Source organism: Branchiostoma belcheri, unplaced genomic scaffold (assembly GCF_001625305.1).
Source record: "Branchiostoma belcheri isolate BF01 breed outbred unplaced genomic scaffold, Haploidv18h27 scaffold2, whole genome shotgun sequence".
NCBI classification, from domain to species: Eukaryota; Metazoa; Chordata; class Leptocardii; order Amphioxiformes; family Branchiostomatidae; genus Branchiostoma; species Branchiostoma belcheri.
In genome coordinates this window covers 3,698,093-3,712,937 of record NW_017803490.1, presented here as the reverse complement: position 1 = coordinate 3,712,937, position 14,845 = coordinate 3,698,093, and the positions used below count along the sequence as shown (strand labels likewise).

Here is a 14,845-nt window from a genome sequence, read left to right as displayed (position 1 = left end):
GGGATGTTTCGAAAATAACCATTTACTCCAATATCAAAACAGCTACGGTAAAAATAAAAAGACGTGCATCATCCCGGACATAATGCAACACCACATGCGAAATTACACAGATATGCGACGTACGGCAGAATGCGTTTTGGCTGCGAACATCTTCCAAAAAACTTGGCATCTCTTAACCATGGGCAAAAACATCTGGAACCACTTATAAAAACCACCCCGTATCTGCTTGAACTTTTACCTCCCCCCCGCTATTCCAAACAACGCGTTTTTCTGGACCGTTCCAATTCGCCTCGTAATTGTAGGGGTGCGTCTGCGATATTACATTGACCGCGAAAGCAGCAACGGCAAAAATACACATTCGTGCATCAACACGGGCATGCCCGCAGACGGCGTATAAAATTGCGTGCCGATTACACGAAGAGAACCCAGTGTTTTGACTGCGAACATGAAAAATCAGCCGATTACAACACTCCGTCCGGAGGTCCTGACCTCCTTCACGGAGTAATTATCAGTACCACATCCTATTAGTGGAAAGCGTTAATCAGTTTAAGTGCAAACATTAGAGAGAGAAAAAAAACATATTTTGCTGCCAACATGTAGGGCTAGCAATGCGGCTTAAGCTAAGGTCCCAATTGGGAAAAGGGGCCCTGGCGGGTAGTTCCCGGGCTGTTTTTTACCACTTTCGGGCGGGACCCCGACGTGGCCCTGCGGGGCACCCTGCGGCTACCGGGCTATTTTTTTGGCCCGGCGGGGACCCGAGAAGAATTTAATTCTGAGTTAAATTCTACCCGGGCCCCGCTGACAAAAAGACGCCGTGACCTCATCGTGAGAACACCGAGAGGTACCCCTCCGGTTGCCGGCATTCCACCGGGACACATTTCTTACGTCACAGACCAGATGAACAGAATAAAGGTGTGTACTTCATAAACCCGGGTAAAATGTGTGACCTCACAGATCAAATGATCACAACAAATACGTGAATTTTGCATTACGTAAAGGTCAATACAAGACATCGCCAGAGAATCTGCTGGGTACCTGCCGGGTGCCTGCCGGGTACAGACCAAAGAGGGTGACAAAATTTCTAACAAAATGCTACTGGAGGAAACTTTTAATTGTGACCACGACAGCCGATGCCCGCTCGACTCCTGAACCCGGCCGGGGCCAGCCGGGGCTACATCCCCGACGGGCACCGGCGTAATTGGGACCTTAGCTTAACAAGGTGTTCTCTATATCGTATTTGACTATTTTCAGGAACTGATATATTTTATTGTTATTGGAGTCATATGGCCTTTAATTGTATGTGATGTGTTTCTTTACTATACTTCAAGTATATTTATATATGTAGCCTGCCGTTTGCTAATACAATTCTTCTGACTTTGAACAACAAAACCAACAGCACTTCGTTAAATACCAAGGGTAGGACGAGGAGGGTATCTTAGATGTTCTTAGAACGGAAAGATTGTATGTATTTACGTACATAGTGCGCGACTGCATGGTTGAGTGCCATCGCACATTGTAGTTGATCACGGATGCTTGAATCGTCGACATCACAAAATAGCAAAGTATCCCTGACCATCAGAAGGCCACTGTACACGTCATAAGGCACGATTTGGCCAGGGACGGGCAGCACATCTGAAAACACACAGAGGAGAACCAGAGGAGATTTCTTATTAATGAAAAATGTCCAGACCATGGTGGACGTAACAGCTATTACGTATCTAACACCAAATCAGAATAAAACTATGAATCAATACAAGGGTTATCAACCAAAGACTCTTTTTCACAGAACTATGCATATGAAAGAGTACAGCTTGCTGTCACAAAGAACAGTAGGCGCCTCATCACTAAATAGCTTTAAACAGCTGCAGGTGTGCAAAGGTTTTCTGTAGCATTTTGTTTAGTGTAATGTAGCCAGCTAGCCTACTGCCTGCACAGATGTTGTGCTACGCCGAAGGGGAAAATAGAAGTAGAAAATGTCAGATGAGCCTCGCGATATTGATTCATTACTGAAAGTGCGAGATATAACCTGATTCTGAAAGGACAGCATTGTTTGAAAAGAGCAACGTTTGGCTCCAAAAAAGACTATAAGTTGCTCTTGATAGAGCAACCTTTCATGCATGGGTGAAACAAAGGTTGTCCCATTTACGATAGAGAAGGATATGCAGGATCACGTATGGATAAAAAGGACACAGTTTCTATTCAGGAATGTTAGGGACCGAACCTGTGATTTCTAGATCGTATATCTGGCCGTTATCACTACACGGAATCCGCTCTTTAAGCACTCTTAAAAGGTCCGTTTTGACACACTTTAATTTGCTTAAAGTCATAAGTACGACCACTTGAATATTAAATTTCAGCTACTTTTACGTTTGCCCACACTGGACAATTCGGCCTCTCGGCTTACCTGTCTTTTGAAGAAGATAATCTAACCCCAACAAATCCTTCATGTTGCTAATGGCATCCAGGGTTGTGTTTAACGCGACTTCAGCAGCTGGCGACGTGTTTGGATCAAACGGAGACCACACTCGCACCTGGAATAAACAAACACTGAACCTAAAACAATTCGTTAACTTCTTGATGCTTTCTGTTACATTTCACAGTGGTAACGAGATGGGGCCATATCATCGGGCAATACAGATGAGACTTCAAGATTTCAAAATAAAAACTAGAGAGGCCGACATTTGCTTCGGAGCAAATACAGCATATTTCAGTCCATCTCCCTCCCACGCAAAAGTGGACTATTCCAAACTTACCCCAGTGTAAAGCTGGCAAATATTTTCAAATAAATGAATTATATAGTAGCTATGTAATTGAGAACAAAGATGCAGAACAAGCACATTGAATCTCGAAAGCTTTACTTATCTTATTACAGGTATGCAAATACTAACAATGATGAGATTTGATACATTTTGAAGGTCTTAGGCACATAAAATTGAATGTGTGGGTCATTACACACGACTTACGTGCAATGTGACCTCAGGTAACCCGCAATGGAACACGTGTTCCATGGCCAACTGCAGATAGAACATGGAACGGGTATAGCACTTTGGGCCCTTTTTTGCTGAAAATAGCCATTAACGTTAAAGTCCCCCAAATGAGTCATTTGGAAGTGGTTTATGCCAAATATGTGACTGCTATTCTGTAGACACATGTTCAAGGTACCCTTATACCGAATTTCAGATCATTTGGTTGTAAAACCAGGGCTCAGGATCCAAAAATCCATTTTTGGCGAAAAATGCCCCCAAAAACCTTCATAAAAATTTTTCAAAGGCATGTATCAAAAAAATTAAAAAAAAACGCCTGGGGGTATTGGCCCACTCTACCTCCGTGCCAAATTTCAAGTCATTTAGGTGAATGATGGCGGAGTTGAATCCCTTTGACTGTTTGGCAGGAGGAGGAGAAGAAGAAGGAGGAGAAGAAACATGAGAGAACACAATATATTTCATCCATATCATGGTATGGACTGAAATATAAAAAAAGATTTCGTTATTTGTAATGAAAACAAATTCCAAAAGTATAGATAATTTATTTTGAAGCTGAATCTCAAAATGGTTCCAAGTAATATTCTGAATATCATCACACATCCTCACCACTTGTCCTCTAGATGAATATCTTTCTAATTCAGTTAACCCTTCAAACAGAGCAAACCCCAGCAGATGAGTAGACAGCTTTGACGTCCTGTAGAACGTTTCTCGTATCCAGCCGTTTGCCAGTGTGGTTGTGCTTTCTGACGGACTGCTGGTGAGAGCGATCTGGTCTGTTGCAGGTAAATAGAAGAGAAAAATATTGTTGTGTTTTCTTTATTTATAATTCATAAAACAACCTGATATATGACTGGTTTATAGCTGATGTAGATATAGATTTATGATGATGTACGTGGCCAATCTTCATCATTCTCAACAATTATGCTTCTAGAATAGAACATAAGATCACACAGTTTAAGGCATGTCATACAATTCCAGTGTAGCAAAAAAAATCTACATTATGAAACCTGTCTGGCATTTACTGCCATTTCTTATCACAGTTGATACCTCAAGCGTTTGAAATAGCGCAAAAAAAGCAACGTGAGGCGTCTCTTTATTTTCTGAATACCACCAATTAAAGCCATAACCTGACGATACAAAACAACCAACTGTTTTCCACCAGCAACATCAAATGACCATGGACACCCTAGGCCATCTGAAGTAGCCATAAAACATAGCCCGAGACCACACTAATAAGTTGATTAAGTCTGACACCCGGTATGCCACTAGGTACGGAAGGATCTAAGCCTAAGTACGTAAGTTGGTCAGTAGAGGTATCCTTACCTGATGGATGTTCAATTATGACGTCAAAGGTGGCTTTCATAGCTGGGTCGTCCATACAGGGGAACACATGCCGGGCACCGGTAGGCTTCAGTCCAGACACAACCATTCGTCTGTAAAACACAAAGCGATATCTGTTCATTTTAATGTACCACTGAGTACAAGCACAATGGAGGGGAGGGGCAAAACAGGTGACACCAATCGTCTTTCAGATTGCCCCTCCTCCTATACAATATAACAATAACAATTACTAACATAATAATTATACTAAACAAATAGCCATTACATTTAAGCTTGAAATAGTTATTGATAGATTATCTATAAATAGTTGATTTTCCTCTGCACAGCCTTTACGTTGCAAAATGCATGTAACAACACAACAAATTCGGTCAGGTTGTGACAATTAGATTGCAATAAACAATCTTTGGTAAATAGCAGAGTGCACAAGAAGAGGTGCTAGTTCAGCATTTGGTCAAAATGGACTTAATTATTCTTTTTTCCATAGCTAATGGCTTACCAATGTATAAACAAACCCACATTACATACTCCTACACTAATAGGTTGATAAAATTTCAAAAGTCGCCATGAGGTCAGAGGTCAGCAGCGTCAAAGATGGCGGCGTCCGGTAGCGTCCGGTGATACTGGAGAGTAAGCCCACAAAATTTATCTTTTTCTCACACTAATTCGCTTATTCGATCTTCTTTCTGTATATGTGATAGAGACACAACTATATTCATCCCAAAATAGGTGTAGAAGTTTCCGATGCCGGACTTTTCCCCTCAGTTTCATTGCCGTTTCTAAATGTCGTCTGCGTTTGGCGCGAAAATTAACCTGTTATGGTATAGGTGGGGAGGGTACTCAGTCTCGACAGAGCACAGTCGATCAGCGTCAAGTTTTTTCATCTCAATGGCACTTAACTTGTTATAGACCATCTTTGGACCTTGCAATCTGTACTTCGTTACTGTATCGTCCAAGCTGTAGTGTTGGATAGTTTAGGAACATGGTGGTTACCATGTATTTATACCCATTACTGCAGTTAGCAAATCCTGTCCCTCACCGTCCCACAACTCCTGACAGCAGCCCAAGACAGGAAGACTAATGGCTACACCTCTGCTGCAAGGTCTGCCTTGTCCCCCCGACGACCTGTGTGGGTCATGGGACTAGGTAGGTAGGTAGGTAGGTTATTGTTACCATGTACTTATAATTTATACCCATTACTGCTCTCCCCCTACAGTTAGCAAATTTCTGCATCGACCAAGCTGCTGTGATCTAATAATATGTTGGACTCTTTTTGAACATGGGGTTTACCATGTACTTACAATTTATACCCATTACTGGCCTGCCCCTACAGTTAGCAAATCCTGCATGTCCTAGGTAATGTAACCAGTAAATCAATTCAGCAACCTATAATATGTTGTCTGGACATTTGACATACATGTATTAGTAACATGTCAATTGTCCAGACAACATATAGGTTGCTGAATGGTAAACTATGGTATTTACATTAACATTAACATTGTTTCACTGCAGTTAATACCATAGTTATGTTCTAGGTATCCTGTTCTCAAAAGAATATGACAGTGGAATACCTGGTACACCTAAGCAACAATCATGTAACAGTACCACTGCTAAGACCTGACTAATGTCAATTTTCATACATGGCTTCTGCTTTCTGTAATGTCTCAGGGCCTGGCAACTGTCAAGGATACTTGTGGTGTTTGCAAGAAAGGAGTTAGAAGAAACCAGAAAGGTATTTGCTGTGATCTATATGATGTTTTTGTTTCATAGCAAATGTATTGACATGGACATACAAACATACCATGATTTAGCCCACAGTAGTGACTACTGGTGAAAATGGGGATTGTGGAGAAAATGACGATGACTCAAATGAAGAAGAAATCTGAAGAAGTTGTTCTATGATACTCCTGTCAGAGGGTTTTATCATTGTACATCTGAATATCTGTAGCCTGCTGTAGAGCAAACTTGACCAACTGTCTGTGTTATGTCTTAATTAATGTTGATGTTATGATGGTTAGCGACAGTACCATCCTTGACTCTGAACTGCATATAAATGGTTATCACTACAGAAATGACAGAAATTTGTGTCTGAGGCTCACAGCCATGCTTAAAGACCTGAGCTGATACAGCCTGGTTTTCTTCTCAGTTGCAATACACTAAATCAATTACTAAATGCTTTTGTACACAGACTGTCAAGAAGCCCAGAAGAGTTTTTCTCCTTCTTGAGGGATGCTCTTGAGTCTGAGCTGTTCCTTTTGGGCAACTTTAACACCAACCTCAAGACCCCCAGCTGCAAATTCAAGTTTCAACTGTAGCAGGTGATTGGCATTCCAACCCATATTTCATGACTAATTTTCGTTTCATTGACCATGTTTACTGAAGTGACATATGCAGAGAAAGTTGCTGCACCATGGGTTTCTGTATCTGTGTGTGTATAGCCGGTATAACCACCTTCCGGTGTAACCCACCAGCTTCGCAGGCACGCGGCGCGGAGGCAGCTGGCTATATTACACCGATCGACTTGTTACACCTAACCCTTGAACTTCTAACTCTATCTGATGACAATGCACCTTTGGGTTTGTAAACCTATTGCTCATACTGTATATTGAATGTCCTTCAATACAGGCCACATTCCAAGAGAATGGGAAAAGGCCATGGCAGAGGTACACCCATACATAGACCTATTTCAGTATTGCCTATCATAATGAAGGCATTTGTAAAAGTGGCAACGTTACATGGGCAGTTCTTACAATGCTTGCATCTTCACCAGATTCTCTCTACACAACAGTCAGGTTTCAACTACAACCCTTCTTGATGCCACAGATTACTGCACACAGCATAGATAGTTTTATGTTTGTTAGCATTTGATATTGCTGATGAGAATGTCCTACTTCTGAAACTGTCCTGGGTTGGTGTTCAGGGTGAAGAACTTTACTGGTTCAGACTCAGCATGAATAGATGTGAATCTGACTTCTAACCAGTTACCTTAGGTGTACCACAGGGCTCCATCCTGGGCCCCTTACTGTTCATTTGTATAGTAATGATTTACCTCATTGCTTCACAAACCCAGCTATACTACCGCAGCTGGCCACCGCACATTCGCATTCAGAGGCACAGCATACTACAACACACTACCAGCTGACATTAGGCGCATATCAACCCTATCACAGTTCAAAGTAGCTTTGAGACGCATGTCTCGTGCATCTTCGTGACTTCTGACCTCGAGTCCAATTTACTGAATAGTGTGAACATTGGAACCGTTTTACGGCTTTGATTTATGGACATGCTTTTGTTTTGACGCATCAGGGTTTATTTGACTGTTGTCTACCTGTTGTTGCTTGACTAAATGTAATCAACAGTGAGCACATTGATTTCAACGCTAGTTCTTCTTAAATATTTGATGGTGGATAGGTTATCTGTCACCCAATGGATCATAATACCCCCAGTAAGACTCTTCATGCCTCATTGATTGAAAACGAAAAATCTCGATGTAAATTACGATATTTTTTTAATCTCGAAATTTTTCTAAAAAATGTCGAAATGTTTTCAAGAAGTTTCGACATTTTTGTGGCTACTATAAAAATTTGAGATTTTTCTTTGCTAATAGAAAAATCTTGAAATTTTTCAGTAGCTGAATGGGCTACCAGGCCGCTTTAATGTCGCCTTTAATGTATTGTAATGGCAGACTATGGTAATTTAGCCTTGTAATTTGTGCACATCATTTACTACAACTCTTTACTTTTTCTTATTCATACTTAACATAAGTGGTCTGGCACTCAAAAGAAAGGCACCATTCAATCAGTACAAATCAAGTTGTTGCTTTCAATGTAGATCGATAGCAAAATCCCATACATGCGTAACTAACAATGAGGGCTTTTACAGGTAGTGTTCTATTCCATGCATCATGATGTAATATAATGGCTCGTCTCATTGCAATCCTCGTAATATTAGCATCACAGTTTAGTACAAGAACCAGTTTATAGGTCTCATTATAAGGTGTTGAAACATTTTGCTGTGACAAATTGCCGCGTTGCCACCTGTTTATATTAAATAACGATGATTAAATGAGAGAAAATGGCGACCATAAATCAGACATTACTGACTTGCTCGTACATCTATGCAAAAGATGTGAGATCTATACGAACAGGGGTACCACATTTTGAATGACGAAATTTAAAATATGGTGTCCCTGCTGTAACATGACCTTCTAAAATTGATATACATAATGAAGATAAGATATACTGTCACGATACAGACGTAGACATTGGAATTCGATAATATGATTTACGTAGCATTGCTTTTGCCACCCGGGCAATAAGACCCCATCTGCCATAATTCCTTCAGCTGTCAAGAAATAATCCTATGAAACATTCCACGGTAATGCTTCCTCCATAAACCATGTCAGGTAAACGATGCTGAGTTATGCGTCTTTCGCTGAAGCATATGGCGGACGGGCATTATCTTTGAACCACAGTGTAGATCGATGGCGGCGTTTTCTGCACCGTCGCTTGGACGGCGAAAATGGGCAAATGCATGAGTGACCATAATGTGGTTTATGTTTCTAGAATGAACACATCTTCACCCGCTGCAAATCTAGTCTAAGGCGATTTCAATCTTTCTGTGTAATGATATTGAATACATTCTTTCAATCCATTCTTTATATCCAAGAAGCTGGCTAGGCTCAGTGATGAAGTGGCAATTCTTTGCTTCAGCGGTATTGGCACCGATGCTTTTCTTAGATATTTATAATGTAGGTCATTCCAAACTTTGGCGTTGAGTCAGCGTTTCCAAGTACAACGATAAGGTGTATTGACCTTCCCCCATCTGGTCCAACGATTAGATGTCTGGACCGTATTTTTAGGCAGGATATAAGCATCCATTTAGTTTAGTAGACTGCAGACAGTATCTATAATTCATTTATTGGCTTCTCAGCATAGCATGCATACAGTCAAAGCTGCCCGCTAGGTAAAGGCCAGACTCAATGAAACTAGTAGATAAATATCATCAATAAATGCCAAGGAGAACTCTCAAATGACAGACGACCAAAAGTATAGACAAAACGATAATCACCGGCAGTAGATATCAACAGTTTTTTTAAATATGAATGCATAACCGGAAAGGCTCACTATTGTATATCTACATAAAAGGTTTGAAACTCAAGTTTGAATTTTGAAAAAGCTTATCCTTTAGAATGGCACTCGACTAGATTAAGATTTTTTGTCTATGGCCGTTTCAAGTCAAGTTGCAGATACAACTCTATAATGAAGTTGTCCAGTGCCCTTCCGTCACGACAGAAAGATACCAAGATGTTTACTTTGTATGTACTGTACTCTGTTCGTATAGATCTCACATCTTTTGCATAGATGTACGAGCAAGTCAATAATGTCTGATTTATGGTCGCCATTTTCTCTCATTTAATCATCGTTATTTAATATAAACAGAGTACAGTACTGTAAACTATATGTGCTGCGAGTTATGCTACGAAAAAAACACACGAAAGATATTCAGGTAGTACTGTCACTTATAAGACAGTGTGTGGGCTAGTTGGAGGGCTTCATCTACCGCAATGTCATCCAGGTAATTGGAGAGAATAAATCCAATTGGGCTATCCGTCATCAGCTGTCTACACACTTCGATAATTTTCTATTGATATCAATTTAGGTCAGCTTTTCCCATTAGGAGTTGACGAATTGTTGCATTTTTCTTTAAAGGAGATAGATGGTTAGGTTTTTCGGGCTATGTCTTTATTGACTCCTCGGTACATATGACTGAATTTGGTGAACGATATTGTAATGAGATGGGAGAAAACAAATAATTGCGCTACTAACTTACGAAACCGCATATATGTTTACGTGCCAAATGCATATTGTATCATGCATTTACGCCTAAGTACATCATGCAAAAGTCTTAAAAGAAGTATGCTCATTGTAAGCCTACATACATTGTAGGGGCATTGCCATCACTAGCGTCATGTTTAGAGCCACAGCACAGATTTAATGTTGATATAAACAAGTTCTCCAAAACTGGAGAAAATAGAAGCATACAAATTGTTTGCCGGAGACGTTGCAATACCTTCTGTCCATGTCACACATGCAGAACCTTACCCCGACAACTAACCACAAGGTTGGCTGAAGTTCGGCAGCAACTTGGGCCACGCCTGTCTTTCTATATGAAGTTGAGTTAAATTTGAATCAAGTTTGACTCCGGATCCCGACTACACTCCCCACTACTTAACTAGTCCCAAACACCAGCCAACCATGGCCGAACCTCAACCGTTTAAATTTTGAAACATTCGGTAAGTCTAGCCGAACAGCAGCCGACCTAGCCGAATATCAGCTAACCGGACCTTCCTCCATGCCTCCTCCCAATCATAATTTGGGAGATTTGGGCTAGTGTTCGTGGGGCAATATTGGCTCCCGAGACGGAAGGATGCCAACAATTTGGCTATTTATGTGTGACAGAGACCTTTCTTGGCAATTCAGTCTCTGGTTATGTAAGCGACCATTTTACCCCGATGGCAAACATTCAGAACAAACGATGTCCGCAGGGAAAATCCCCATCCACGCAAATGCTTTAATCTAAAAGCATGCCTCAACCTGACACCAAGCTTCGCGAAATTCTGGATTCCCAGTAGTGTTCTTTACTCTGCACTCTACGTTATACGAACCGCTAGTTAAACCCTAGGTCATTGATGATTGATAGCTGGACAGGCAAGTAGTTCCCGGCTGTCTGTCCAAATGGAATATCCAACAAGTCACCTGCCTATTTTCCTGGAATTGTGGCATTCCAAAAGCGTTTTCAGCTTCCTAGTAGTGTAGAATATCAAATGAGATACTATTAATAAAGTTAAGCCTCAAAAGATTGCCTCACTCTTGGTAAGAAAGTTTAACATTACTACATAGATATTTCAATTAGATATACACCACCTAATGGAACCTTTCTTTCTTACATGATCTAAGTGTGTTGGCTGTGGATGTTGCTACGGCCTTTAAATATCTGGAAATGGTCCTATATGCCATTCCGCATGAATGGCGTTCGTATCCTTTGACGGAGAGCTGTCTTTACTGCAGAGCAGACAATGACCTGTCACGTTATGTCTGCAATGACCTTCCAAAAAGGACACCAGAGGTACGCCCAGTTAGCTCCATATAAAATGTCATACATGCCGTACAGACAAGGTTATTCTACAGAAAATCCCTTCACACAACGTGCGGCTGAACTCGTCTGACCTCGGCCGTTTGTGATGATGGTGATATTTTCCGACCTGGTAATTCTGAAAGTCAAATATTTCTCGTTCAAGATTATTCCGAATCCCTGTATATGTATGACTCACCAAGAGCCTTGAAAGGTGAAGCGAGATTCTCAATGTGCATAATAATGAATGCGGTATATTACGTTGTCACCGTAGGTATATATCAGTCAAATGTCAAGTTTCTAGCATCCATGTGTTGTGGTAGTGTACCTTTCAAAATGCAAACTATCACTGCACGAAATCCGCTCTTTTAAAGACTTAAAGGCATGCTTAAAGGTTCCATTTTGGCACTCGTTTGTTATTTGCTTTTCTTTTCTTTTACCAATAGCAAATCCAATATACATACATTTGTATACCCTAAACGACACAACCCTTTGGCTTGTTAACGTTTAACCACTAAATGGCGTTTTCCCCATTGCCCTGGGCAGCAGCCTAGTGGGAAGTCTGTAGGAACAAATGTTCAATCCAGAATATATATGGAATAGGATGCTGACATTTCCACCAGCCCTAGAGATACCAAGCCATCACATCGTCCGCCTAAGGGAGCTCCCCGAAGCACCTTTCCGTTAAATCCGTTACTTCAGACTCCAATATTTGACCTATGAATGTACCCACAAATCCTTACAGATAGCCCATATGGAGTTGAAGGACACCACCTCCCAGACATCAATATGGACATTGCATTGGAAGCTACCCGGACCCGAATAACGGTTTTGTGAGGTTTACGACTTTGCCGATTTCTTTTTCAGTTCAGCATTGTCTGGCATGTTACCAAATATCAAACATGCCACTGCCGTGCTTATCATAACAATGGTAATTGTCACACATACATTTTACTGAAGCGAGATCCTCCATTTTGCACCAACAAATGTTATAAATACAAGAAATTGATAGTTTAATATATTATATGTGGAAAGTTGGCAATTTATCCTGTGTCTTTGAAACACGTTATAATTTATGATGAAACTAAACCATTAATTCATTCACATGATCATTCATCTTACCTTAACATACTCCATAAAAGTACGCTCTAAGAAAATTAGTTTATTTACTCAGTCCTTGGATCAGTCCTGGTATGATCGATATCTACTGTCTTCTTTCAACAAATTATTAAGCAATCTAATATTCCTTGATGAATTACAGTAAAGTACAGTGGAGCCGTATTTCAGACAGGGTAATTGGACAACGCTTTGCCAAGGGGATTAAGGTAGTTAGTCACTTCGCTATTTCGTTTCAACCAAATGAGGTGTGATATAAAATGATATGTAAATGTTATGTTTACACAATACATTGCCATACAAGTATGCTTAAGATTTGAATACTTTTTTTTAGTCTCATGCAAACACTATCATTGATAGACACGAAGAGGCGGTATACAGATTGCTGTCAGGGTGACTTTGACCACCACAGTTGCGCATTTTCCCCTTAATCAGGCGGCTGCCGGGATGCTGCCAAATCTGAACATTGCCTTTGATCAATCATTTAAGAAAATCTGACGTCTCTAGAATCTCATGAATATTCTCATCGCTAGCTATATAGTGAACGTGGATACTTGAATACATGGAAGAAACATTCCATGCTACATATCTAAAAGGAATACGGTCTGCTGATGTGGTGATTTAAAGGCTATCAGGTGAATGCTAATATTTGACACTAATATCTATCCACGAGCATTTAAGTTAAAATTTAAGCTTTGATTCTTTAAACAACATTGATAGTCATATAAATTTACAGAACGTGAATACTTGTACTTGGTATTCAAAGATTGTTCTACAGGACCCTGGTATTGCTTGACGGCAAGTTATTTCCTAGTATGTAAAACGTTTATCTCAAAGTTAAACTGTGAAGACATATGAAGAAATTAACAAACTAAAACGAGACTTTGACTAACCCTGTTCATCATTCTGTACTTTAAAAAGCTCAGCGTGGGCAGTTTTGAAGAGTTTATGAAGGAAGCATGTTGTTAACACCCCAGGGGAGCCAGCAATAATCGCAAGGTTTCTGTGAAGGGTGGATTATTGCTAGAGCCGCACGAGACAGTGACAAATGTGCCAATCAATAAACGCAGCGGTTCGTTTGTAGTTGGCAGTAAGTGATGTCACCCGCTGTGACTGTCTTCTGTAGTTAGTCGAAGTGACAAGCGCAGACTTATACACGTATTCCTCTACGATATAGTCACCATCTAGGATTACAGCAAATTGCACCAAAACTATATAGCGATCCTTGTTTAGAGCAAAGAATCCGTCGATGAAAGCAAAAGAGTATTCCCCAAGCATCAGAAGATGAACGTTATACACTGACGGTAAAATACATTTATTACCTTAATTTGATGGAGAAAGTAAGGAATTTCCACAACATAAGATATAGTATAGAAGATTTCTCGTGCATTTTGCTATGCAAACCACGCAGAATGAGCCGACATAATCCTATGGATTTATTCACCATTACAAAAGAATAGAGAGAGGAATTCAAAACTACCATATTGGATTTTTTATTTGCTTGTGGTAATTAACATATTTTCGTTACAACCAGTGCTTAGCTCAATGAGTGTGAACTTCTTTTTATTGTGACCCGTGCATAGGCAAGTAAGGCCAAAATCTAAAATGAAGTGACATCTCTGTGGTTTACTACCGTCGGTATATCATTTCAACAGCTATGTTACTTTACAATATGAAAACAAATAGGTTGTTTTACGTTTGTAAACGAAAACAGTCAAGTTCAGTTTGGTTCATAGGGTCCTTTTTATTGCAACATAAGGTGGGTGATCCAATGGAAGTTTGTGATCATTGGTACCGGTAAAGCTGTGAAAAATACATCACGTCGACATGAAAACCCCATCCTCCCGAAATGAAGGTTCCATTTCCGTAGTCTAGGCGTACTATGTCATCAGAATGGTTGTCACTGCACATGTTTCAATGTTTCTACACTACGTAACGTAATTTTCTTGTACCCGTGTAGCTTGCACTTCGGTAAAATCGATTCGGTATGCTGTCGGGCGATCATTTGTTTTTGACATGCTGCACTTGGCAAACGGAAATACCTTGCGGCTCAACTATAGATCGCGGCGATGGTGTAAAGCTCTTTCTGCCATGACTAGAATACTGCAAGAGAACGAAGCTATTCCATACCCCCAGCTAAAGGATAAGACGGAAGCGGCCGTTTTCAAACGCTTTCAAGTATCAGTTAAAACATAAGTAGTCTTATACATGGCGCAATGGTCAAGTGGGTAGAGTGTTCGCCTTGCATTCGTTAGGTCGATCCTCAGCCGATT

The 14,845-nt window shown here is 40.5% G+C and overlaps 1 protein-coding gene across 1 annotated transcript in view; it reads right to left on the bottom strand.

The window, feature by feature from the left end:
* Nucleotides 1-14,845, bottom strand: part of LOC109468583 (aminopeptidase N-like) — a 40,608-nt gene that overhangs the window by 8,265 nt on the left and 17,498 nt on the right. Inside the window, exons 2-5 of the mRNA XM_019766875.1 lie at nt 4,308-4,417; nt 3,591-3,757; nt 2,405-2,531; nt 1,478-1,632 (exon numbers count right to left, since the gene is read on the bottom strand). Of these exons, the coding sequence (XP_019622434.1) occupies nt 1,478-1,632; nt 2,405-2,531; nt 3,591-3,757; nt 4,308-4,417 (559 nt within the window). The remainder of the gene's footprint in view (nt 1-1,477; nt 1,633-2,404; nt 2,532-3,590; nt 3,758-4,307; nt 4,418-14,845) is intronic.